General features: G+C 43.3%; 1 protein-coding gene across 6 annotated transcripts in view; it reads left to right on the plus strand.

Annotated features, from left to right (window-relative positions):
* DIP2A (disco interacting protein 2 homolog A) overlaps window positions 1-26,870 on the plus strand; it is a 54,228-nt gene that overhangs the window by 19,312 nt on the left and 8,046 nt on the right. For 3 of the 6 annotated variants that reach the window (XM_075283854.1, XM_075283856.1, XM_075283859.1), the window contains exons 2-21: window positions 13,589-13,660; window positions 15,562-15,681; window positions 16,926-17,069; window positions 17,277-17,519; window positions 17,873-18,001; window positions 18,087-18,206; window positions 18,294-18,491; window positions 19,240-19,331; window positions 20,925-21,035; window positions 21,109-21,232; window positions 22,858-22,967; window positions 23,601-23,703; window positions 24,328-24,392; window positions 24,479-24,572; window positions 24,988-25,107; window positions 25,262-25,376; window positions 25,486-25,625; window positions 25,708-25,844; window positions 25,933-26,013; window positions 26,600-26,727. In XM_075283854.1, coding sequence (XP_075139955.1) covers window positions 13,589-13,660; window positions 15,562-15,681; window positions 16,926-17,069; window positions 17,277-17,519; window positions 17,873-18,001; window positions 18,087-18,206; window positions 18,294-18,491; window positions 19,240-19,331; window positions 20,925-21,035; window positions 21,109-21,232; window positions 22,858-22,967; window positions 23,601-23,703; window positions 24,328-24,392; window positions 24,479-24,572; window positions 24,988-25,107; window positions 25,262-25,376; window positions 25,486-25,625; window positions 25,708-25,844; window positions 25,933-26,013; window positions 26,600-26,727 — 2,446 coding nt within the window. Of the gene's footprint in view, window positions 1-13,588; window positions 13,661-15,561; window positions 15,682-16,925; window positions 17,070-17,276; window positions 17,520-17,872; window positions 18,002-18,086; window positions 18,207-18,293; window positions 18,492-19,239; window positions 19,332-20,924; window positions 21,036-21,108; window positions 21,233-22,857; window positions 22,968-23,600; window positions 23,704-24,327; window positions 24,393-24,478; window positions 24,573-24,987; window positions 25,108-25,261; window positions 25,377-25,485; window positions 25,626-25,707; window positions 25,845-25,932; window positions 26,014-26,599; window positions 26,732-26,870 lie in introns of those variants that run through there. The other 3 variants (XM_075283855.1, XM_075283857.1, XM_075283860.1) reach the window with 2 other exon arrangements.

Here is a 26,870-nt window from a genome sequence, read left to right on the forward strand (position 1 = left end):
ATGCTGTCTACATTTCCCTTAATGCCTCTGGCTTTGTAGATATGGAGGCATGGAGTCTTGTCTATCCAAAGGTATAGACTTGTCTATCTAGGTCTATCCAAATGTATACTGGGTAAAAAAATATGCAAATCTATTCTCCAGGATGTAATTAAGAGAACAGTGCACTCTGTATGCCGCACTGTAGAGGGCAGCCTCCTTAACATCATGCATGGCTCAGTTAATAAGCCTACTAACATGATGAGGATTTAATTGCCAAATTAGTATTTCTATTCCAAAAGGAACTATGGGAAGAATATGCAAATCCGCCTTCCATGATGTAATTAGGAAGACAGTTGCTGCCTCATTGTTGCAAACCAATAGAGGGCGCTCACTGGAATGTGCAAGCCTGTCTTAAGACAGGATTCCAGTGAAATAACCCAATAATGGCTGCTCCCTTTAGCCTCATGCCCGACCTTCCAAGAGGCCTTTGTTTAGCAATGACGCTGGGATTATTACCAGGTTATAGTCTCTCAATCGAGGACAGCTGTTCCAAAAGGAACAGATTCCCAGCTATGGACAGCACTGTTTCGGTCTTTTGGACCTCCTCAGCATAGCGCAGGAATACTGATTTGGCAGAGTTATGATTATCCCCTGGCAAAGGTATACAGTAATAGGTCAGTGACTTCAAACATGTCTTGCCTAAATCACCCTACAGCCTGTTTTCTCTGCACCCTGCCTCCTGCTTGTGATGGGTTTCTTCTTGTCAGATCTTACAAGCTGGATACACAGGAGAGGTGTTTGAAGCAGTATCTTATAGGATACACTGGAGATTCTGCATACAGCACTCACATCACAGTTAGTGTGAGTTAGGAGTATTTTATAAAGTGATGATCACATCTGCATCTGGTTGTGCTGAGAGCCTCTCTTGCAGTTTCCTGCATGCCATGTGAACATACCCTTACACTTCTAGAATATTACTGGGATGTAATAGGAACTTGCACTACGTTGGGTGATTTGTGAAGGTTTCAGACATAGCACTTGCTCTTCAGCCCGTCTTCCTGTTTATACAGTTTGATTTATCAGATGAAATAATCTCTAAAACTGTCAATGCTACATGTGAAAAATGCAGGAAGAGCTTTCTGTGTACCCAGGAGGCCGCAGTCATGTATAGCATTGCTGTGTACATTGCAGGAAGTCTACTGCCCTCTGCTGTTCATATGTTATGCAGCAGGCACCCTGACACCTGGAGTCTTGCTGCCCTAGTAGACTATCCATCCTCCTTTACTATAGCATTGGATTAGTAATCCACTTTGCTGTCTATACATTGCTAATTGTACTATGATTAATTATTGAAATGTTAATTTCGGACTGTCTGACTGTCCATCCTGATCTCTTCCCTTCCATCTGCTCCCGAATGCCGTCCTGGAAGGATTTAATAACCATGCAGTCAGTGTGCCTCAGAGCTGCCAAGTGTCCCTAATGTCTATTGATACTGCCAAATGTTCACGATCTGCCCAGGGAACTGCATTTGTCTTGTGAAATAATGACCTTCTCCTTAATCTGTGTCCTTGATGCAGTTTCCAGAGCCATTCTACTTGGGGATATATTACAATAAATGTATATTATTATGTGTAGTTGCCTTGTGTTTTAGGGAATGTGGAGCGTTTGAGGTTGCATGTGATCTGTAGCATAGCTAGAGGCCCTTGGAATCTGGCTGAAGATGAGAGCCAGCCCCCCGGCAGACTGTAAGCGCGCCTTGGTTGTCTTGCTGTCTATGCCTGGTGATGTCCTGTACTCTTTACTTCTGTCTTGCAGTTATACAACAGTAGGAAACTTGCTTTGGCTTGCTTAGTTTTGTGGATTCCAAAATTGTATATCTCTCAAGGTCATTTATAGATATCATATTTAAAAAAATAAATAAATGACAATTAAATTTTTGCCCAAAACTGCACCGTTGGGGGGAGAAACTGCATTGATGTAATCTGCTTGTAAAACAATGCAAAAAGTCACGAAACCCTATTTAGGAACCTTTTTGAGGCCAGAATTCTGGAGTGTCGGGCTTGATAATGTCTACGTTTTTGTTTTTCTTTCTAATCTCATCCAACCTCTTGAAGATAAAGTCTTACTACTCTGGAGACTTGAAGTAACTGCTGCCTGTTCATTGTCTTGTCGTAGCCAGCTCCGCTATAAGGAGGCGTCCGCAGTATCGTTGTTTGTGTCCGTTGTTAAAGGGGCTCTATCAGCAAAATCATGCTGATAGAGCCCCACAAATGCGTGAATAGCCTTTAAAAAGGCTATTCAGGCACCGTAAATGTTATATTAAACTACCCCCCCTCCCCCTGTTTTAAAATAAAACCCTAAAAAAGAATGTGCTCTACTTACGCATCGTGCACACTGGGCGGGCATTCAGGGTGTGTCTTCATCTTCGTCCACGCCTCTTCTTCCTCCAATGTCCTCGGGTCCCGTCCTCCTCCGGCGCTCGCGAACGGACATTGCTAAAAAAAAAAAATGGCCTGGGCGCATGCGCAGTAGCATGCGGCTTCTACTACGGCTACTGCACATGCTCCCAGGCTAATTTTTTTTTTATCAATGTCCGTCGTGAGCGCTGGAGGAGGACGAGACCGGAGGAAGAAGAGGCGTGGATGAAGACACACCCTGAATGCCCGCCCAGCGTGCACGATCCGTAAGTAGAGCACATTCTTTTTTAGGTTATTACTTTAAAATGGGGGGGTAGTTTAATATAACATTTACGGTGCCTGTTATTTTGCCGCAAAATAACGCGGTGTATACGATCCTAACTCCCATTGAAATGAATGGGAGCTTTTTGCAAGCACAATCTGCTGACACGTGTATACGTGCCAGATTGCGCTCCACTTTTCTGCGTGTGAACGCACCCTTTGAGTGGTTTTTCAGCGAAGCCATTTCTGCATGGGATTCCTGTACAGTCATGTGAATGGCGGCTGATGCGTATCATCATGTCGTATGTAGATCTGTTAACTTGCCATCTTTAAGGTGGCTGTACACATTAGACAGAAGTAGGCCAGTCATTCATGAGCAGATACAGCCATATACATTATAGTCCATGTTAGAAGTTACAGGTGTTCACCCTTTTCCATAAATGTACCAGTACCAGGGCATCCAGCAAAGGATGAACTATCTTCCTGGGAATATCTTGAGAACAAGTGGACAGAAATTCCATACACTGTCGGCCTCTTTTCAGGTGGTGGTAGTCGTCTGCTGTAGCCATTGTTTAATATTGCCCAAGGAATGTCCATAAGAAGGATCCTTCGCCGCCGCCACCAACTCCGGCTGTTTGCATCCTAAAATAGGTGCCGCTCCACCTATTGTACAATTGATGGCATATCCTTGGGATAGACCATCGATATCAGATACGCAGGAGTCCTTGGTGTGGAATCACTGGTACCGAGGCTGTGCTGGAGAGCCGTGCTGCTGTACAAACTGTAGTGGCGAGTATAGGTACTGCACCCCTCCAGTGGGGTAACGTTACAGTACCTCTGCTCTTTGCTATAATTTGCACTGTGAACGAGCAGCAAGACTCTCCCACGCTACCTCAGTACGAGTGATCTCCGGACCCCAAGCAGATTTAATATTGATCACCTAGTCTAAGGATAGGCCATCAATTGTACAAAGTGGATAACCCCTTTAAGCACTCAGCTTGTGACTTTCAACCTTTGCAATGTGAATGTTAAAATCTACAGAAGACCTGTAGCAAATCCTGCACCAAATGTTGGCGTTTTTTGTTCCTTTAGAGGAACCCATGCAAACCTCTGCCTTTATCCCATGCGGCCCTACTGTTATAACTTCTGGATCAGCCGATAATATTAATGCATCCCCTGGATATGACGGTATTTTAGGCTTCGTCCATGCGTTTTATATGGTGAGACTGGTTTGCAGATCTAAGTGCTTGTTTCTCTTTTTCTTAATATCTTATATTCAGCTTCTTAATGTGGTTTACCAGACAGAAAGCCTAAGCCATTGTAAGATCTGTTAATGCACCCCGTGTGATAATGTTCCAGACACAAGGTAGAATTATAGCGTATATGTAAATCTCAGACACGCTGCGCTTTTGTTACATTATATCTCGTTGCTTCTAATTGGAACCATTTTTCTTTGCAGCCCTTTCGCATATTACTACGACATGTGACTACAGTCCAAGTCCATTTTAGTTGAAGCTAAAAGGTTTCTGTGCAAAGCCTCTGTCCCCTATGGCGGTAGTGTTGTGTGATCTTCATTAGACATGGTCGGCACACCAGTAAACCGCTACATCATTACAGTATAGCACTGTCTCTTATAGACACACTCTCTAACCATATTAGCCATGCATTTTAACACAGCACAAGGCCATTTCCTTGATCCTATAATGTTAGCACTGTGACTTATTATCCCTGACCCTGATGGATTAGATAGGGGGCAGCCATGGAGCATCTCCAGTAAGTAACACCGCCTTTGTCCTGGCTACTATATGATTTTTGCCCTGTATCTACCCACATGCAGCTGTCTCTGATACGGGATGAACCTATAATCCCTGCAATGCAAGTGGCTGGGGTGAAGGGGCCAAATTACTGCCCCCTTATCCACAGAATTCATGGGGCTAGTGATAGGAAAACCCTTTTATTAACCCCATGATATACAAACTTATTACATCATTTGATGTACAGGTTATAGGGCAAAGAGAGAAATGATGATTTTGTATATATGAGAAACATATACATACACATATATACATATATATATATATATATATATATATATATATATATATATATATATATATATGAAAAATTGTAGCACGTGGTTAAAAATAATTACTTTATTTTGACACCGGAGTTGGTAACTCTCACAACAGATTCCACAACCGCAGTAAAATTCATAAACTATCATTGAACAACATTACTTTTTACCTAAAGGAAAAAATCTTAAGAAACCTCCCAGCTACTGCCTAAGCTTTCTTCTTACAACTTTTTGCTCCTATAAGGGTTTGATCACACGGAGGAATTCGCCGCGGATTTCGCCCCTGAATCCAGAGCAGATTCCTCCTGGGATCCACCTCCCATTGTTTGCAATGGGAGGCAGAGATTGCAGCAGGACGCGGAAAAAAGAAGCAACCTGCTCGATCTTGCCGCAGATTCTGCGGTTGAATTAGCCACAGGGTCCGTGGCTCACCTGATTAAGCCCATTCAACCGAGTCTAATTAGGAATGGGATGCCACGACGGAATGGTGATGCACGGCATTAGCATCCCGTTATGGCTAGACCGTGGCGAAAATACCGGCGATCGAAAATGAAGAGGAATTCATTTTTTGCTGTTTGAACATGCCTTAATATGGTAACCATACAGAGTATAACTAGTATCATTCATCTGGAGATGTCCAATGTGTGTCCAACACTCCGGCTCATATTTACTAATAGTATGACAAGACAGTCTTATGCTAGGGTCACACCTGTGCTCGGGTTCGCTTGGGAACCTGCCGAACAGAAATCCAATCCCCTTAAAATGTGGTTAGATTATAATGGGGTCCGCCAAGTTTTGGCCTGAAAATGCAGAGAGAAAAGGACTTTACAAGCAGAATGGGGGACAGCATCCCTGAATGGTGGATGTGACCCTAGCCTTAGACAGGCAGTCTGGATATACGCCAGGTTTATCACAGTGACTGATAAATCTGATCTATCTTTGCACCGTCTAGCATACATTTATACCACCTTTTAGTGGGCTTTCTTTGAGGCAGAATTTTTCAACACTATTTTGGCTCATCTTGGCACATCGAAGCCACACACCCTTTTTCTGAGAGTTCACTCCCACATGTCTAGGATGTTGTAAAATGTAAACCCAATGTAGATGTGTCCCATTGCGCCAAAGATGCACCCTGTTTTATTTGTTGTCTCAGGAACTGGCCCAGATTTCTGGTATAATTCACACCAGCTTTTTGGCAGCTTTTTGAGTTATAGTAAATTTATCCGGCTGTGGCTCCCTAGCCTGACTTGGTCTCTACCCCACTCCATCCATTTTCATAAAAAGTAGTAAGCATGGGCACAGAGAGAACAATGAGGCGCATCTTCTGTGCAAGAAAATGACGTGTGCCACATTTATGTCCATGTACGCCAGAAAACTGGAATAGATAGGTGAGTAAATTTCCCTCTATGTGGCCATAAGCTTAAAAATAAGCTAGCAATACCGACACTTGAAAGCGTCCCACGGGGCAGATCCCACCCGAACCATCCTGTTTGAAGTGAATGAGAGAAGGAAATCTTTCTGCCACTGTGTGAACCTACCCAAGGTTGGACAGACTGTTTCAATGATAAGATGGAATTAAAGGGAGTCTATTATGGCAGTGATACTCCCTTTAACCTGCTACAATATATACCATTGGTGCATGGATTTCATAAGGCAGTGACGACTATCACCCAGCTTTCCCAAGGGCTATTATTATGGCATTATGAAACACTACAAACCATCTTGGCTTCTTTTTTTTTCTCTGAATGGCGAGGAGAATACGCTTGTAAAACACGTTAAATTTATGGTGTATATTTTTTACAACCCTAAAAAAGTCATCAAAGATGTATGTGCGTGAAAGAATCCTTATCCAGCCATAAAGTGACTTCCGTCAGCCTGATTTATGAGCTGAGACGCTTATTAAACGAACCAATTGAGCGTTTAGGCAAGAAATTGATGTCAGTCGTCGGAGTCGGCGCGCCTTTGTGCTGGCAGCCACTGGTTAAGCAGTATTTCGGGCTTTGCAGAAGACCTGCCCGCCAGTTGATTGGACCTTTGACTTTTCACTATGGGCTTTTGTTAAAGTCTGGACCCCTGGGCACCAAATGGGGGGAGGCCGCTTGTCCAGTCCTCTGTGCTGGCTCTTTGTGAACGTCCGGTCAGATGGACGCATTCTGGCCTTTCACATGAATGGTTGAGATATTTTGTCTGCCGGCTACGCCCGCTTATTCCCATGAATGGGGGTCGCTGTGGATGAATAGATGGCTGTAGCTCTAGTCATTGTGCTGCAGGGGTTAGGCATGTTTCTAGGAGAAGTCACTAATGTGGCTTTGTAGTCTATGAATCTTCTATAGGCGGTCTGTATAATGATCTTCTTGGCCATTGCCACTCTCCACAATAGAAGTGTACCATGTAGTGTTCTTAACCCCTTCACTGCCACGGCGGCACGCAGATGATAGGTTTTTTATCTGCTGCTGCTCTCCTGGCACATCTTCAGTGTTCTCCTCCACTCCCTGGAGAGCGTCTTCTGTCTGTCTGTTATCTCGGGGAGCAGCTGTTTTCCTGCTGTCCCTATGTGCTTATGGGACAGTTAGAGAGTGGAGGAACCAGGCTAATGCAAATGATGGGTTAATCTGCGTCTATGGGGTGGAGAGATTCTCCCTCACTATTCTATTGAAAGAGGAACAAAGGGATGTGATCAGTGCAATGGGGACAGCATTCAGCGCTGGCAGTTCTGCTGATCAGTGTGAATTTGGATCTTCTCTGATAAGTCGATGTCTAAACTGAGCCTGTAGCTTTGGGCAACCTCGGCAGTTCCGGAGCAATGGTTCCCGGCCACGTTGTTGGAGTTTAACATGCATCGGCACAGAAGTCACTGACAGATGTTACTGTTAGGCGTGAACCTGGCCAAAGCACTGAAGGTGAGTATAGCAGATGCACATGGACCAGACACAACCTATAATCTGATTTAGATGCCTTCCAGCCACACAAGCCATAGCAGGCCTCCTTAAGTCTGGGGCGTTTATCCTTAAACCGGTGGATGCAATTGTGACTTAATCTTCTAGACATCGAAACCAAGAATTACATGATTCACTTGGCTTAAAGAATACCCTTTACTAGCTATTACCTTAAATACTTGTCAATCCTTGTGCACCCATTTCTGTAATTGACCAGATTGGAACGAAGCAATGAATTAGGGCTAATGCTTTAGATTAATGTAATTGTATCATGGGGCTGGCATATTGCGTATTACATTGTGGTATAGTACATGGCGCTATGTTTGTAGTAAGCCTTGGTGGTTTTGGATTCTTTGTTATGGCGGACTTTGATTGTTCACATACTAAAATACAGAGACAAAGATATATTTTATATATATATATATATATATATATATATATATATATATATATATATTATAGAAGGTGAATGAAGGTGCAAATTCAAGATTTGCCATGTTTAATGTAGCATTAGAAGACCCAAGCAAGAATTCATGTGTGTGATATATATATATATATATATATATAATTATTATTATTATTATTATTATTATTATTATTATTATTATTATTATTATTATTATTATTAATAATAATAATATTAGTGTGTATTGTTAGCTGGCTGGCTAATAGTTAATACAATTGCAAATTTTCTTACCCACCAACTTCAAATATTTAAAATCTAAATATTATTTAGGATTTTTTTTGTATACTTTTTGGACCGTGTTTTAATTAGTTTAAGGTAATTGCTATATATAATATATATGGATATTCTAATGATATATTTAGAACCATTTTCCCTCCAGCTTTGGCAATGAGAGCCCATCCCCCTCCAGCCCTCGCACACCCCCTTTGCCTTTCCACCATCAGCTGATAATTTGGCCCCTCCTATCAATATGCTTTGACAGTTAACCAGACCAGCATTGTTTAAGGGGTAACATACAAAGGGTTTGGATTTGGGGGGCGTTCACACTTGCACAGCAATTTTTGGCTGTATTTTTCATGTTTTGTGCAATAAAAACAACACTGCAGCCAGATGTTAGCTGCAGGTCAATAGGGAATTACGAAACGCACAACAAACAGTGGTGGGATTATTTTTTTTATTCAATTTATTTTTTTTTTGTTTAAAAGCCCCAAAAAGATCTGACAAGCCATGAGGTCCATCTGTTATACAGCCCTGGTCTAGGCCCGAAATAAAAGTGTTTCTGCCTTAGTCTAAACGCTACGGCTGAATAATAGGAGCGGACATTAAGGGTCATGTACATCTCATTACCTGTGGGATCTCTAAAGAGGAACCTTTCTGTAGAACATATTCAGGAATAATAGGGGATCCGACAGTAGATATGCAGTACATTCTCAATGCGGATATGGAGATATGTCATTTGTAGGGTTTGGCCTCTTTGTCTTTACAATGGGCTTTGACAACACATATAGGGCCGCGCTTACATCACATTCGAGGTATATGCCTGTTGCACGTGTCCGGGTCGTGCTGTCACAGATATCCGTCACAGGGGGAATTTATTGGGAATTTATTTGTTCCCATTCATTACCGACTCCCTGCATTTACCTAATATATGGAGATGAAGGAGTTGCTTATTGTCTTACACTTTGTGTCTATTGACATAGAGAGATTTGACAACCCACAATTTATCGGGCTACATAAGGCTGCGCTTACACCATCATTTTTTTGCATCAGGTTTTCAAAGCCAAAACCAAGAAAGGATCATAAAGGGAGAGAAAGTATTAAAGGGTTTGGCCGAGACACCACATATATTGATACTGATCACCTCTCCACAAGATAATATCTAGGAATTGGAACCCCACACCGATCAGCCGGAAACTGTATATAGGGTATACGGCTAGAAGCAGCGCTGCTCCTATTCACAGCCAGATCTCCTGATCAGCATGGAGTCCGGGTGTCAGATCCCCACCCTTCCTATACTAATGACTTATTCTGTGCATAGGTTATCCGTATCCAATACACATGGCGATGACCCTATTAAGGACTAATGATTAGATGGGGAATAACCGTGAAGCGTCATGATTCGGGTCGGTTGGTTTAATTCATTGTTCTCTTCTGTCGTAGCGGTAAACATTCAAATAGATCTGTCTAATGATGGATAATAAAGGATCTCAAAGGACCCAATTGACTATAATGGGATCCATTGGGTATCTGTTATTTTTCCCATTGTCGCTGGACAAAAACAGCCATGCTTGATGCAGACTCCAACATAAATGTGAACGTAACCTTAGACTGATGATGTTGCCAGAGCAGTTGTCTCTCCAAGTGAGAGGTGTGACTGTTATAGCCTACATTTATAGGACCATGGGTGAAAATGACTGGGGGTTGTGTCCATTTTTCACAGCCATTTTACACCCAGGGGGCGCCGTTTTCATGGATCCCTTATACATTGTAGCATAAGGAGGGATCTAGAGCATGGCCTATATTGTGACAGCCTGATACAACGGACTGTCAAAATACTAGTCATGTAAATAGGGTCCATTCACAAGAATGACTATTAATGCAGCCGATTACAATGTTGGCGTGAATATAGGGTTAGGCGGAGTTCCCACAAAGCTTTTTTTTGGGGCAAAACACTGGTGCTTTTTCAATGAACATATGCAGGTTTTTCAGAACACATTGGGGCATGTTTATTACGTCTGGCGTATCCTATGCCAGTCTTAATAAATGGCCTAAGTGGCGCAGAGATTAAGATATTTTATTAAGAATGGAAATGTATGCCAGATAGGAGCTGGATCTTGAATTTATTTATTATACTTACTTATATAGTACTATCATATTCCGCAGTGATTTGCAGACATTGACAGTCACTGTCACTTATAGGGCTCACAATCTACATTCCCTATCAGTATGTCTTGGTGAGTGGGAGGAAACCAGAGTGCCCGGAGGAAACCCATGCAAACACGGGGAGAACATACAAGCTCCTTGCAGATGTTGTCCTTGGCAGGATTTGAACCCTGGACTCCAGTGCTGCAAGGCTGCAGTGTTAAGCACTGAGCCACCGTGCTGCCCATTTCTTTTGCAGATTTGCAGTTTGCACTGCAGGTACAGGTGTTAGCCCATTTCAATGGGGGCATAAAACCAACATCAGGATTTTTTTTTTTGCTGCAGCAGCACAGATTTAATTTGTCTTTCATAGTTCATACAGCACAGACTTCCATGGAATGCAATGAATGACAGAATACACAAAGGTCCATGTGAATATGCACTAACACGTCTTGTCTAAATGCCTAAGACAATGTCAGAAGACATCTCAAAATCAATCAGAAATTGTTAAGATCTGATCTGTGTAATGTACTACTATAATAGATAGTATAGACCGTCTGTCTCGCCCACATCTATGTCTATTGAGATCAGCAATGATCCGATTATTAATGTAAACTATTTGTGGCTAAGAAAATAATCTATCCATGAGATCTGCTGTGTGTGCCCATGCGCGCCAGTCTGGAGGGCACAACGTATAGCTTAATCCTCTTGATTCGGCTTGTGAAACTAACTTTGGCACATACAGATTGGTTGTCGGCCTGATTTGCTGACAGGCATATGCTTCTACTGGCACGACGCGGGTAGAGCCCTTACAGGAAAGTTCTGAGCGTACACTTTATATCCACAGGACTTTGTCCGGGGACAGCTGCTTATCTTCTGTTTGAAGCCCAGTGCTGGAATCCTATTATAGGGCTTACTTTGGGTTTTATGTTGCTTGTTCGTCCCTATGCAGGGTCTCGGGAGATAAGCTGCCTTGTAATAAAGAGATTTTCAGTGCGTTAAATTTACCTCCCACGGGGACTGTCTGTGACTTTTCTTGTATTTACATTTGCTGTCTCGCTGTCTGATATGAACTCATAGCGCAGCATATTGTGAGGATTTTCTTCCCTAGTCTGGGATAAGCAAGGCTCTGATCTGTCACAACAGTGTCTGCGCATCTCTGTCAAGTACTCGGGATATTTGCTTGTTCTGCTCTCTGGGAACTGATATTTAATGCAGCATTATTATTGCTGTATTGTGTGTGTGTATATGTATATATATATATGTATATATATATATATGTATATATATATATATATATATATATATATATAATAATTTGTGTGTTTACTCTAACAACTTCCACTATAAGGTGGATTTCGGGAAAGGATTTTAAAGCATGACACATAAGGACAGAACCCCGACTCTTCCAGTTTTCTGTCTATAAGGGTTATCTGACAGTCAACTACTTGTTATAGGCCTATTTTATAAAGGAAGGACTAAAGGCGTTCACTGAGTGTGCACCAATAGGACCATGGAGAAGTGGCACAGATGGTATATGTATGATATCTGTGTGCCACCAATAGCGCCACCACAGGCTTGGGCAGGGGTCTGGCTGTATGCAGTTACTTCCAATTATAATACAACTTTTCTTAAATGAATAGTTCAGGTGACTATAGGATGCATGTATTCTATCTTATCAGGCTGTTACTTGTTATATATTCGTCTATGGAGAGGGGAGTGGGTGGAGGAGGCTGATAGAAAAAGCCAACTAATAGCAGCGGCTCCAGAATTTTTCATGCTGCTGTGCACACAGATGGTGAATAAGTTTGCAACCACGGTGAGCAGAAAACTACTTTTACACTTTTGATAGTAATTGCTGCTACTCTGTGAGTGAGGGAACCCTTCTGAGGCCTTATTCACACATCAGTGATTTGCATCAGTAATTGTGAACCAAAACCAGGAGTGGAGACTACACTGAGATATGGTATAATGGATGGATGCCCCTGTTATTTACTTTCGATCCTCCTCTGATTTTTGGCACATAATCACTGTTGCCAATCACTGGCTGTGTTTATAGGGCCACATGCATGCAACCAAGAGTACTGTCTGAGCGGAGCTCCGATGATCTGTTATCATCCCATTATTCTAGAGCAGGTCTTAGGCTGGTCTTACATGGGCATAATGTAAGTCCGCAAATGGTCCGCAATTGAGGGATTTCAATTGCGGACACATTATATTGAATGTGGCCTCTTACACCACCGGTGTGGTGTGGCCAGGCCGCAACCATGGTCCGCAATTTATAGAACATGTCCGTAATGGCCTTGAATTGCGGCACTGCACGGACTCGTCCATAGAACTATATGGGCGAGTGCGGCAGTTTACGGGCATCTGTGGTGTCTATGTTGCTGATCAGCAACTTGCGGACCGTAAAATCATTACGGCCGTGTAAGACCAGCCTTATCCTGCTCTGAGATATTGTATCAGACTGGGACGGTGCCTCCCATAGAAATGAATGAATCTAGGAAAGCACTTGGATCACACTCAGATGACTTTCAAGTTTTCCGTTTAAAAAAATAGTCTCCCACTTGGTCGTGTGCATGCAGCCTAAATTCTGAGGTCTACATGGTTACATTACTAAATGGTTTCAAAACAATGTCTATTAGGGGGCGTTCACACTACCGTCGGTGTCCGACATGTAGTGTCCGCTCCTAGTGTCCGCTCAAAATCTGTCACGGACACTAGGAGCGGACACTAGATGTGTCCGTGACACCTGTCATTCACTTGAATGGGCATCGGGTGCGTTCTTTTGCACTCCGTGCCCGTCCTTTCCTGTCCGCAAGAGAAGATGTCCGACTTCTCAAGCGGACAGAAGAACCCTGCATGCTTGTCTTGCGAAAGAACTCTTACATACCAAGAAAAACTGGGACTTTAGGCGAACGGTGGTGCGGAGAAGATAATGAAAGGTAGGAGACGAATAGCCTTTCTTATGGCTATTCCAACGTGTTAATTAGAAAAAAAGTCATTGAATGATAGGATCCCTTTAATTATATTATAGGGTTTGTTCTCATGTGATACGAGCGCTTAATTCGATGCTTTCTCTTGTGTTTTCCAGGAGACATAACCCAGAAAGGTTATGAGAAGAAGAGAGCTAAACTTCTGGCTCGCTACATTCCACTCATACAAGGTAACTTACCAATGTACATCAATGACTAGTGCGATTGTAAATCCACATATAGGGTTACATAACTCTGAAAATACCTCACTTGTCTATTATTGATACATCATGCCTGCGGTCCTGTCACATTCAGTAATCCAGAACATTCACCATTCTGCTTGTTGGAATCCACTCTAGCTTTGCTGAGAGACCCACCCAGCGCATCTTACAGAGGACCATCAAGTTCTCCTGCCATGTTTTGTCTTGGTGTATTCCTCACACAGTGCTAGGTGTGGCTCTGATCTCTGGGATCCATCACATCGGGTTTGGTTATTTTACACCTATTAAGCATTCTTTGGAATACCTCAGAGATGTGTAAAGACTCTAAATTCTATAAAATGCCTGCATTCAACCCTTATATTGGGATACTACTGTATACAGTCCTGCACGGCATACATGATCACTTCTGTCTACACTACTTACTCGGTTGTACCTCCTCAATAACTGGTTGGACTACCCCATACACATGCATGCTAAGCTTGGCTAAACGGTGTTATCTGTACTAAACTGAGTGGGGGAGAAAGTCAGTCAGATTCCTCTAGTAATGGCAGATCCCCTCTAAGAACTAAAGAATTGGGCTGCTGCAATCCATCCACCCAGTTCTTCTCTTCCCTAATATTGTTGTCACTGGAGGCCCCCATACATACTAGACTGTTCGGAGAACTTGGGTGGGTTCGATCCATAAACATCTAAATTGTATGGATAGCTTTAAAATCAAGTTTCACCACCCAAAACATCAACCAGAAAATACCGGAACGGGCGGGGTCACACCTGCACACTGTCTCTGCTTTGCGGGTTTCCGTCTTCTGCCCGAGAAACTGGACAGGTGACGGAAACCGGCAGTCGGTTATCAAACCCATTCACTTAAATGGGTTTGCAAAGTGTCCGGCTGTCAGGGTTTTGTGCCTGTCTGAAACTGTTTTTTTTTTTTTTTTTTTTTTTTTAACCGGACACAAAGTTGGACATGCAGGACTTTGTGTTCGTTTGAAAAAACGGTTTTGCCGTGGAGAGGCAGAAGACGCTCACAAGCGGACACTGACTGCCGGGTTTCCGTCTCCTGTCCAGTTTCTCGGGCAGATGACGGAAACCCACAAAGTGGAGACCGGTCTCAGGTGTGAACCCGCCCTACTCCATAATTTTTTCTGCGATCTCTGTTCATGTCTTTACTGGATAAGGATTTTCTCCTTGCATCGTCTTCCTGGTGGTGACCTCAGCTTTGGCCGGTGGATTTAGCTCATGTTATCAGGCGTGCGCACTGTCTCCTCCCTCCCGCTCGCTCGCTGGTCAGATAGATTACAGCCGGTCTGGGATGTGTCTACAGTTTCCTGGTCAGTTTTGTTTTCCAGGCAGTTCTGGTTGTTTAGTTGCTGACAGAGTGTTTTCGGTTAAGCCCTGTTCCCTGGCCTAGTAGATTAGAGCCAAACTATTGCAGACCTTGTCTCCCCATCTCTGTGATCCCCGCCAGACGAAAACACTTTGTTTTTCGAACTGTTTGGAACAAATGAGTTAATTGTTAAGAGTCAGCAGGAAAATGTCTGCGATTCGCTGGATTCCATTAAAACCTATGGAAGGCTGTATGAGCAGGCACAGAAACCATAAAAATCATTAAAAAGTTATGGACTCAATTCCTATGAAAGTAAATATGTCACAAGATATAATCTAATTCATTATACAATATTTGATGATTTAATGAAAGATAATTATTTTATTTTGAAGCCACAATCGGTAACTTTCCTTTCCAACTCCCAACTCTTCCTGAAAATTCTGACTTCACAGCCCTGGATTTGCAGCATCACATCCTCACTTTCTGGCATGTGTTGTGATATCTTCTTGTTTGCTGTAATAAATGACGCTGTCCTTTCTTCTACTAGGTGTAGACCCTTCCCTACAGACAGACAGCAAACTATTGGGCACATCCCAGGTTACCATCACTACAAACAAGCAGCAGCGGTCACGTTCTACCAGCTCACGGGATGAGAGATTTCGATCTGGTTAGTTCATCTTCATGATCAGTGTATGTCCTTGTATGCATGGAAATGTCAGTTTTTCACCACTTTCGTAGCGTTTTTTTCTGCCGGACACAGTCCTGTAGTCTGGAGCAAGTATCGGTGCAGCCTTTCATTACTCCTACTAGGTGGAGCGGTTTCTTTCTTTTGTTGTTTGTATACAAAGTCCTGCATGTCTGACTTTGTGTCTGGCCCAAAAAAAACTGGCTAAAGGCGGACACCGGCGGTTTGCTTTTAAAACCCCTTTCAAATGAATGGGTTTTAAAACTGAGTGACACAGGGCGGACACCAGGCACATGTGTGAACACCCCCTTAGAAGTCAGATTAAACCCTAGGGCACCATTCACCTAATGGAGGCCAAAAGAGTGTCCTTTTGGCTTCTGCTGGATACATTGTTTTTTTTTCTATTTTTTAGAACTGCACCACAAATTCCATTATCCCAGTTTTGTAATATATATTGTTTTACATTGTGACCATTAGATAATATACGCCACCATATTGGGTATGCAGTGGCATACGTCGCATGCTAATGTGGTACGTCTTTCCTACATCACCTATGGTCTTTATGATTGTTTCTTAAGGGCTAGTTCACACAGGGCCAAAGGGGCGGATTTTGACAACGGAATCCACATCATAATCCGCCCCTTTACAATGGTGGTCTATGGAGACCACTAGCGTTCTTTTTTCCGCTATCGGCAAGTCATAATATGGTCAAAATCCGCCCCACCTCGTCCGTGTGAACGAGCCCTAAAAGGGTTTTCCATGATCACTGTAATATCCAGGAGGGGCTGGGTAAAGAACAAAATGAAGTGATACCCTGGTCCTCTGTTCGGACGTCTCACCTTCTCGGTCCTGAAGTGCAGAGGCTGAGGTGACCCCCGCTGCTTTCATTCACTGGCTTAATTTGTCACCTGTTGGGTACTGGTGACGTCACTGCTAATAAGTCCCTATCAGGTGACACATGAGACAACTGATTGGCCGCAGTGGTCACCTGAGCGTCTACATTGGTGGACCAGCCCAAGATAAAACTAGATGCGATGTGATGCCCATTACTACTTTTATTTTACCCCCTCCCCTGGCCCTTTCTGGGTTTTCCACTGAGCCTGGTAAACCCCTTTAAGCATAGATCTGCTTTGTGTGCATATGATTAGGGTAGGATATATACATTTAGTAACATTATACTGTGCTTGAAGGTCTTTTTGGGCTAATAGTCACTTGTCCATCCATAGACCAGGCTCTTGTGTCTTGTGCAGATGTTCACACAGAAGCCGTGCAAGCAGCTTTGGCTAAGTACAAGGAGAGAAAAATGCCGATGCCTTCTAAGCGACGCTCTGCGCTTGTCCAGCCTTCAGTAGAGACCTACACGCCACCAGGTAACTACTTTATAGCCCTACACCCACTAGATAAGGATCCATAGCACCATGTCTGCCCAAGGACTGGTTGTGTCAGAGTATGTTCTGTCTCGCATATAATGCATTTGCGGTATTATTCTCAATGGGTTGTTGGTTTAGTTCCTTCTTAATGTATCAGCGATTATACAAGTTGTGATATTTAGGTATCCATGATTATTTTACTCACAGACACCTCGTCAGCTTCGGAGGATGAGGGCTCATTGCTACGTCAGGGACGCATCACATCCACTCCGCTTCAAGGTCATTCGAGCGTAGAGCCCTGGATTAGCAGAGTAACCCAGGGCTCCTCCACCTCATCATCAGCATCTTCCACCTCATCCCACCCAGGAGCCAAGCCTGCTGCCTCCAACAGCTGCCCTGTCATCGCAGCTGCCACCATGCTGGCAGACCTCATGGCACATGCCCAGATAGGTCAGTATCAGGGCATGTGCTGCCAGATCTTATGGGAAATTATTAGCGCTGTAATATTTGCTAGCAGATCTGATGTCAGACTGACAATATAGCAGTTGGTACATGTCATGGCACATTGTAACGATATCAACGTAAAGCTTGGTGACGCTGGGCAATCCTATCAAGAGGTAATGCTTATATGGCTGTAATCCTTTATTATAGTATAAACTATGTAAAAATCGTTTTTGTTTCTTTTTTTATTAATATTATGTCATGATACTGACCGAACCAGGGGTATGTGATCATTGGGTGCCTCCATAAGGTTTCAGACAGTGATCAGAACCATATGTCATGTTCTTCATCCTGATAACCAGAGAGTGTTTCTGCACCACCTGACGTGACTACAGGACTCCTAGGAAACTCTCATCATGAGCGTCCACAGGTGGCATCTGTGCGTGGCGTGCCACGGGGGTTCAACAGCAGCATATTAGAAACAGCAGATGGTGCGTTAGTATTACTAGATGCTTTGAGTAGACCTACTAACACAAGATATGCCTTCCGTCTAATACTACCGCTCCTTCCCAATAGGTGTGCCAGTCAACAGCAGAGTCTCCTCCAAAATTCAGCAGCTCCTCAATACCTTAAAAAGGCCAAAGCGTCCTCCTTTAAGGGAGTTCTTTGTGGATGATTTTGAGGAGCTTCTGGAGGGTAAGGGGAATATTTTTTTTTTTTTTTCTTTTCTTTTTCTACTTCATTTGCAAACACTTTCCTTATGTTGTCTTTTACGCATTATAGTTCAGCAGCCAGACCCCAACCAGCCGAAACCAGAAGGAACAGAAATGGCACTTCTTAAAGGAGAACCTCTCGGAGTTGTATCTAACTGGCCTCCCTCATTGCTGACGGCTCTTCACCGCTGGGGGACGACGCAACCCAAAGCCCCCTGTCTTACCTCTTTGGACACTACTGGCAAAGCAATGTATACACTTACATATGGTATATATTAATACTTTTATTTATTATGAATTTGACATTTGTGAAGCATCTTTTTTAGAACTCTATATTAGACTGTTCCTCCTGTTATTCCTCCTGGTATTTATGTATAAATTGACCACTGTGTGATACCAGCTGGGGCAGGGCCTTACACTGCCTTAGGCCGGGTTCCAACTCCGTTACCCTCTCTGCTTGAAGTATGCAAGCAGCACTTTTCTCTCCTCATTTTTCACCTTTTTCAGCCGGAAACCTGGCTAACTCCATTATAGTCTATAGCAGGGGTAGGGAACCTTCGGCTCTCCAGATGCTGTTAAACTACAACTCCCATCATGCTCCATTCACTTCCATGGGAGTTCCAAGAACAGCAGAGCAAGTATGCATGCTGGGAGTTGTAGTTTTGCAACAGCTGAAGATCCAAGGTTCCTTACCCTTGGTCTATAGGGTCCGCCAGTTTCCACATGTAACCGGTTTTTTAAAGCGGATTAGGTTTCTGTTCGGGGGCTCCACTTGGAGACCAGAACACAGATGTGAACCAGGCCTAACAGAAAGCGTAAAATTTCCTGCATAGACTTACAGTTAAAAGACATTGACAGCCCTGAGCCCCCTCTAGAGATGCTGATATACCATGTATGTAGCTGATGTATGTTTGGACTACTCTACCCATCCATGTGGCAGAGGAGGTCATTTACTATCTAAATTGTGTTGTGGTTTTTTTCATATTATAATGTTTTGGGTTTTTGGTTTTTTTTAGGTAAATTGTGGAGTCGGAGTGTTAAGCTTGCATATACTCTCTTAAACAAGCTAACCAGCAAAAACGAGTCTCTCCTTAAGCCGGGAGACAGGGTAGGTAAATATTCAAGCCTCAGAAATGTATAATAATCTCTTTGGAGGATATAGATCACGGCTGTGTGGTATGAAGAGAGATTTTGCTCAGAGGCATAGAGCCTTAGAAAAGCAGGTGCTTGACCCTGGAGTCTGGCATATGACTACATGGGATCTATGGACAGTATCATGTGATCTGCTCACGTCAAGTCATGCACTGTCCGTGACCACCAGACAAGCTGCTGAAAAGCCTTTGTCTTTCTTTCTTGTTGTGTTTTTTTTTTTTTTTCCTCTCTCAAAGACGACTTATGAACACCGATGGCAGTAAGATATATGTGTAACACATCAGACTTCTTTTATGTGGTCTGCACATGGACTTTGCAGCCTTTAGGGTGTTAATTAAAGGAACACTGAACCCAAAATTCAGATGAAATCTCCCAGACCTTCCTCCATTAATCCTTTCTTTTGGTCCTAGTTCAGACATGTTCCTCTCCGCTTAATTTCAAAATCAAGTATAGGGATATAATACAAGTGGCTGGAGCCTGGTCTGCAGTAGGACAAAGGGATTGTTAAGTCAAAAGATGGAGGAAACCAGCAGGAGATTAACGCCCCTGTGCAAGATCCCTATTAGACTGCTCAGGATCATGTAGAACATGCTGCATTTTGACTGTATTTAGTGGTAAAGCGTTCTTCCAGTTATAAATAACTTCTCATAAATGAATAGTTCAGGTGAATATAACAAACCTTGTGATATATCTTAAGGAGATCTGTTTCCTTCAACACTTATTAAGCTGTTCTCTCGCTTCTTATTTTTAGTCTGCTTGTTTACATAAGATTGTTTCTGTATTCAGCCTCACACACAGACCTCTATGGAGAAGGGAGAAGTGGAGTACAGGATTGCTGTCACCTAGTTAATAGGTTATTGTCTCATTCTGTGTACTAGAAGCCTCTTATCCACAACCTAGCAGTGTTACGATGGTGCAGAATATCACAGTTATTTGAATTTCTTTTGCAGCATCCTCATCCTCCCCCTCCCCTCTTCCTAGACTAATATGTAGAAACTAACTTTTTCATAAGATATATTACAAAGTTTCTTATTTTCACCTGAATTCTTCAGTTATGCAAAGTTGTTTATAACTTGCATAAATTAATGGATCAGGCAAGTTGAAATGCAAGTTGCTACATTCTCCCCCCCCCCCTGACCTGTTGAAGGCAAGTCTTCACACCCCCATACTTGTAATAAATATTCCCCCTTTTACTAATTCTTATTTACAGAGATACAGCAGCAACATGGAAGACCTCATAGAGCTGTATAGTTCACAATATAGTATCTGTATTAATAGACAGTAAAACACTTACTGTAGGCTGCAGCAGCTTGTCTTGAACCCTGTGTGAGCTGACAATCTGTCTCGCCTCCCAAGATGAATTTAGCAGAGAACCCAGATGAGTAAACGGCATAGAAGTGTGGGGAGACAGAGGAGTCTGAGAAATGGATGAAGAAGCTCTGATCAGCTCCATAAATGTTATAGAAGATCCGTGTGTACTGTTAATCTATGCAAAGTCTGTAGACCACGTACAGATTGTTGATGTCACACTCCTCCATTTGTATTGCAGGTGGCTCTTGTGTTCCCCAATAGTGACCCTGTGATGTTCATGGTAGCATTTTACGGCTGTCTTCTTTCAGACCTTATTCCTGTGCCCATTGAAGTGCCCCTGACTAGGAAGGTAATTCATGACAACTAGCCTTTCCCTTTCTGACTGTACCATTTGCGTATGCTGAGCCCTGTATACTTTGCAGGACGCTGGCAGTCAGCAGATCGGCTTCCTTCTGGGTAGTTGTGGAGTGTCACTGGCTCTTACAACAGATGTTTGTCAGAAAGGACTACCCAAAGCCCAGACCGGAGAAGTGGTGACTTTCAAAGGTAAGCTTTCATTCAATATAGTTAAAATAGTTCTTTTTTTTTTTTTATTGTTAAGACGCTTTAGTTCGATGGGTCATAAATCTATGCTTAGGTGAAATCTTTCTCTTGGAATCCCACTATGAACAAGAACAGGGATCACTTGTCCTTGCTGTAGATTTGCCTGAATACAAGCAGCAAGTCTCTATACCTATAATGAATGGGAGCGTAGGACATAACTTTTGCATTTGACCTGGCACACAAATGCAGCCAGGCTCATCTTTCTATCCAAGTACTACACATATGCATCTACCCTGTGCCAGTCTACAATGGTTGCCTATCCACTATAGAATACAATTTAAACTTGTTACTCGAAGGGGGCATTCACACTTGCACCCGGTGTCCGCTCTGTGCCATTTCGCTGGGTTTCCGTCCTCAGCCCAGAGAAATTGGACAGGGGACGGAAACCCGGCGGTCCGGTTTTTTTTTTTTGTTTGTTTTTCGGCTGGACACAAAGTCCTGCATTTCTGGTCGGAAAAAAAAAACGTTTCCCCGTGGAGAGGCCGCAGGTGGTCACCTTTTAAAACCCATTCAAATGAATGGGTTTAAAGCTGACTGCCGGATTTACGTCCAGTGTCTCGGGGCTGAGGACGGAAACCCCGGGGAATGGCACAAGGCGGACACTGGGCGCAAGAGTGAATGCCCCCTTACTAACCAAGATTTACACAGTGCTGCACCCCCTACATCTTCTCCCTCATCTGCGCGTGCCACCTTACAGACTGTAAGCTCTGTAATGTCTAATTTTCTGTATATGTGTAGAGTTCTACGGCATGAGTTTGTGCTATATAGATTACTGTTATCATTCCATGTCCCGGCTTTACCCTGGTTTCTTATAGGCGGCTGTGTTTTCTGGACTGTAGTAGTAGGACCACATCTTTATAGGCATCCAAAGTCCGCCTTGTTAAGCATTCTCTTAAGAACACGCTCCTCTTTGTATGCATGCAATGAGCAACATAGTGTGAATTTTCTTTTGTTCGGGAGTGAATATCTAGTGGTTGCAGTGTTTTATCATTCCCAGGATGTGGAGTAATAGAGTTGTCCAGAAATTGGTACCTGTAGTTAGTGTAGTATCAGAATTCTTTATACCGAATCAATACAATGGCTAAAAAAAAAATCACAAAAATACAATTCTAAGATGTGTCATACTGTATATATCAGTTGTCATCCAGGCTAGCCACTGTTCAGATTGCGATCTGGTACTGGAAGCCAAATAATCTAACAGTAATTCTATAAGGTGCAAAACTGGTCCATATCAGAGAGTAAATTGCCAGTATGGAATTGATGTATTCAATATATGACATGGTAAGGTATGTTCACATCTGTGCCACAGTCTCGGTTGGCATTCTGCCTGAAAGTCAATGTTAATGGTCATTGGGGTTTGTCGGACTCTGTTTACTGCTATTTTAGTGATTCTCTTCTCCATTGCACTGTTCACATGTAGTTTTGACATTTTCTGGTTCTGATCCAAGTTTGTCGAATATTTTGTGGGATTACTGAGGATTGTAACATGAGCCAAACCAGGAAGGGTGTTGGGTAAATGAACTTGGCAGGACTGACTTGGCCTTTACCCGCTGTTCTTCTCTTCTCAGGGTGGCCTCGCCTGGCATGGTTTGTTATTGATGGAAAGCACTTAATGAAGCCTCCCAAAGATTGGTATCCCCATATCAGGGATGCCAGCAATGACCCCGCTTATATTGAGGTAAGCAATATGGTGCTTTAGTTAAAGTGGTATTCCGGCTAGCAGAGGGCTGTTACTGCATCTCCTAAACAAGTCTATACAGTAGTAGATGCAGAAACTGTTTCTAGACTTCCGAAGAGAACACAGCCTATGTATAGATAAGACACGGGGAATCTGCTCCCATTTTGGGGCCCTCAGAGATCCAACATGTCTGGTATATCCTAAGGCTGTAGTCTTTCCAGCCTGAACCTGCAGTAATGTGTTATTCTCTTCAATTAACCTCCCCTTTTTGCTACCTACAGGTAGATGAACACATTACTGCAGATTTAGGGTAGAAAAACTACCACCTTAGAGTAGACCATAAATGTCTGAAGAGTCCACTTCTGGGACATCCACCAAGTGGAGGGAAAAAATATGAGCGGAGGAACACAGACTGGAATAAAGTGTTACTGGTTTAATGCTAAGTGATAATGATAATCTAGCCATAAGTCACCAGCAATTCAGATTGTGCAATGCAAAAGGAACATTGGGGGAGGGGGTGCAATTTTAATGTTATGGTTAGAGGTAAAGTCATAAAGCAGAATATTTTTGCTGGGAAAAATCAGGGGGTCATTTCCTAATTTCTCTGCTGATTCTTATACTTCTCATCTGCAGTACAAGACCAGCAAAGAAGGTAGCACTATGGGCGTCACAGTGTCTCAGTCAGCCATGTTGGCACACTGTCACGCACTCACTCAAGCATGTGGCTACTCAGAAGGTGAGTGTGTCAGGTATAATGCAATATAGAAAATGGCATCCAGTGTTTCATTCATATGATTGGTCTTAAGATACAGTGTAAATGATGACTGTCATGTTAAAGGTTAGGGGCATGTTCACACGGGTCAATTGTTGTGGTAATTCACCTGTATCCAGGTAATAGTAAAGGTGCTGGTACGCATAGTGTTAATGTGCATGTACTCTTGCCTTACCCTGCATTTTCTGACTGCACAGCTTCTACAGGCATAATGCAGGATTCGAACCCAGGACTCCAGTACCACAAGGCTGCAGTGCTAACCACTGAGCCACCATGTTGCCCCAGCCATCATTGTTATTAACCGTACGCGTAGTGACATTACACAAGGCATTGTGAAGGGCTTTTTACATTACTGAAAAGAAAGTAGAGTAGTTGCCCAAAGCAGCCAAATCGTTTTACATCTTTTAAAGGCCTTTTTTGGGAAATAAAAGCCGCGCCCTTATCGGATGCCTGGACAACTACTGCACTTCTTCCTGGCACCAGTCTTGATAAATAACCCCCTTATATGTGAACACACTAGAGATGTCATTACAATGGAAACAGAAGCAGATTGTCACATTATTCTGACTTTTGTACTTGTTTTTGTAGCTGAGACATTGATAAATGTTTTGGACTTCAAGAGGGACGCCGGTCTATGGCATGCGGTTCTGACGGTGAGTCCCTTTATATCCTAACTCCATATATACTAGAGCTCTGCAGAAAGAGTGTTACCTACTAACGTGTGTCTCATATCTCACAGAGTGTCATGAACCGCATGCATGTAGTTAGCATCCCATACGCTCTGATGAAGGTAAATCCACTCTCCTGGATCCAAAAAGTCAATGTCTACAAAGGTATGTTCCTTGTTCCTTTCTCCGTATTATGTAGCTGAATGGTATGGCGCTTGCAGTACCTTTTCCGACCACTACACAGTGTACAGCGCTGTGTTAGTACCAGTGGTGAACAGCCGGTCAGTGTGTTGTCTCATAGAGAGACCTGTGAGGACATATGGGTCCCATAAATGGGGCTTCCTGCTATTTAGGAGCCTTTTGCACTCTGGTGGACCCGGCTCTGACCTGTTTTGCATGATCTGCCATTTATTTAAATGGCTTACATGTACTATCCAGTCAGATGTGTCTCTGCAGCTGCCTGATGTTAGAAAAGACAGATCGGTGATCGGCTTGTCGCTGGACAACTTCTGTCTTTGTGAAACCCTTACAAATGTTTTTTTTTTCTTTGTTACACTGAACCTCTTGCTTCTTTCTGCAGCCCGTGTTGCACTAGTGAAGTCCAGAGACATGCACTGGTCTCTTCTGGCACAGAGGGACCAGCGGGACGTCAGCCTAGGTTCTCTGCGAATGCTTATTGTGGCGGATGGAGCCAATCCATGTAAGTTCCTAACATCAAAGCCTGTTAGTAATGTATTAGGGAGAGATCGTGGATCACTGGATACCATTCTGACCACTGGGATGTTCTTCAGACCTTCTGCGTGTTATGCTTTTAATGAAGAATTTCCAAAATTAAAGAGAATCTTTCTTTACAGGGTCTATATCTTCTTGTGATGCCTTCCTCAACGTCTTCCAGTCCCGAGGTCTGAGACCAGAAGTCATCTGTCCTTGTGCCAGCTCCTCTGAGGCTCTCACAGTGTCTATGCGCAGGTGATTTATCCATCTCTTATCACTTCTATCTGAACGCCTGCCACTTGTTTCCTTACTTTACTGCTTGAGATTTGGTCACCTTGACCTTATTTCATTTCGTCATGTTCAGACCCCCAGATCTCGGTGGCGTTCCTCCTGGAAAGGTAGTTCTGTCAATGAACGGGTTAAGTTATGGTGTCATTCGAGCAGACACAGAGGAGAAGTTATCTGTTCTTACCGTGCAAGATGTGGGCCAGGCTATGCCCGGAGGTAAGAGGATTCACTTATATCCTTGGTCAAGTGTTTCTTGAACTCGCACATTATACTGACTCGTATTGTCTGTTCTCCATAGCCAGCATGTGTGTGGTGAAAGTGGAAGGGGCGCCATATCTGTGTAAGACGGATGAAATTGGAGAGCTGTGTGTCTCCTCAAACTCCACAGGCTCAGCCTACTATGGGCTTCATGGAATTACCAAGAATATATTTGAGGTCCGTAACATTAACTGACCATATACATGAAGATGTTGGACATATAATACCGTTAGATCTCACCATTTCTGTGTTTCGTGTTTTTTAGACTATGCCACTTACTAACAACGGGGATCCTGTCTCCAGCCATTCGTTTATTAGGACTGGGCTTTTAGGTTTCATTGGTCCTGTAAGTATTCCAGTATCCCCTGTATTTAGATCTGAGTGTCTTTTATATGTTTAATACAAATCTTTTTTTATTATTATTTGCATAATGTACACGGCATATGAACGGGAAGGAGAAGCTTCAGACTGCAGGGGCGTAACTACCGTGGTAGCGGCTGCCTCAGGGACCAGGACATTAGGGGACCTGGCAGCAGCCGCTACCGCTGCAGATTTTTTTGTTTTAATAGTCCGATACTTGCTGTAGTCAGGCCCCCGCACAGATCAGCATTTTGTGGCTGTATCTGATCCCTGTGCTATACAGTGTAAGGAGCCTGGAGCAGATTACTCCATATTCTGTATACTGGCCAGGCAGCGCTACTGCAGCTCTACTCCCAGTGACATCAGTGGGAGCTGAAATGTAGTAATGTCACCTGACCAGTATACCATGCATGGAGCTATCTGCTTCCGGCTCCATACACTGTGTAGTACGGGCATCTGAAGCGACCCCAAAAAGAGGATCTGTGTGGAGCTCACTTGCTGCCCCCTTCCCACCAATCACCCAGATATTTAATCAGCCTAGATATTTAATTCAGTTCTTTCACCCCTTACAGGAGCGTTTAGTTTTTGTTGTTGGGAAAGTGGATGGCCAAATGATCATAAGTGGACGCCGGCATAGCTGTGATGATGTAGTAGCAACGGCCCTCGCTGTGGAGCCAATGAAGTTTGTTTACAGAGGCAGGTAAGAAAGTAATATACAATGGCGGTAACACATGGTGGGGAGAATTAGTTTGTAGGCGCTATTGATCATGTGAGGCAGTGCATACAGAACAGCACTATGTAATAACCCTGATCAGCATACAAGTCCTCCAACTGCTTGCAGGG

This window comes from Leptodactylus fuscus, chromosome 8 (assembly GCF_031893055.1).
Source record: "Leptodactylus fuscus isolate aLepFus1 chromosome 8, aLepFus1.hap2, whole genome shotgun sequence".
In the NCBI taxonomy this organism is placed as follows: Eukaryota; Metazoa; Chordata; class Amphibia; order Anura; family Leptodactylidae; genus Leptodactylus; species Leptodactylus fuscus.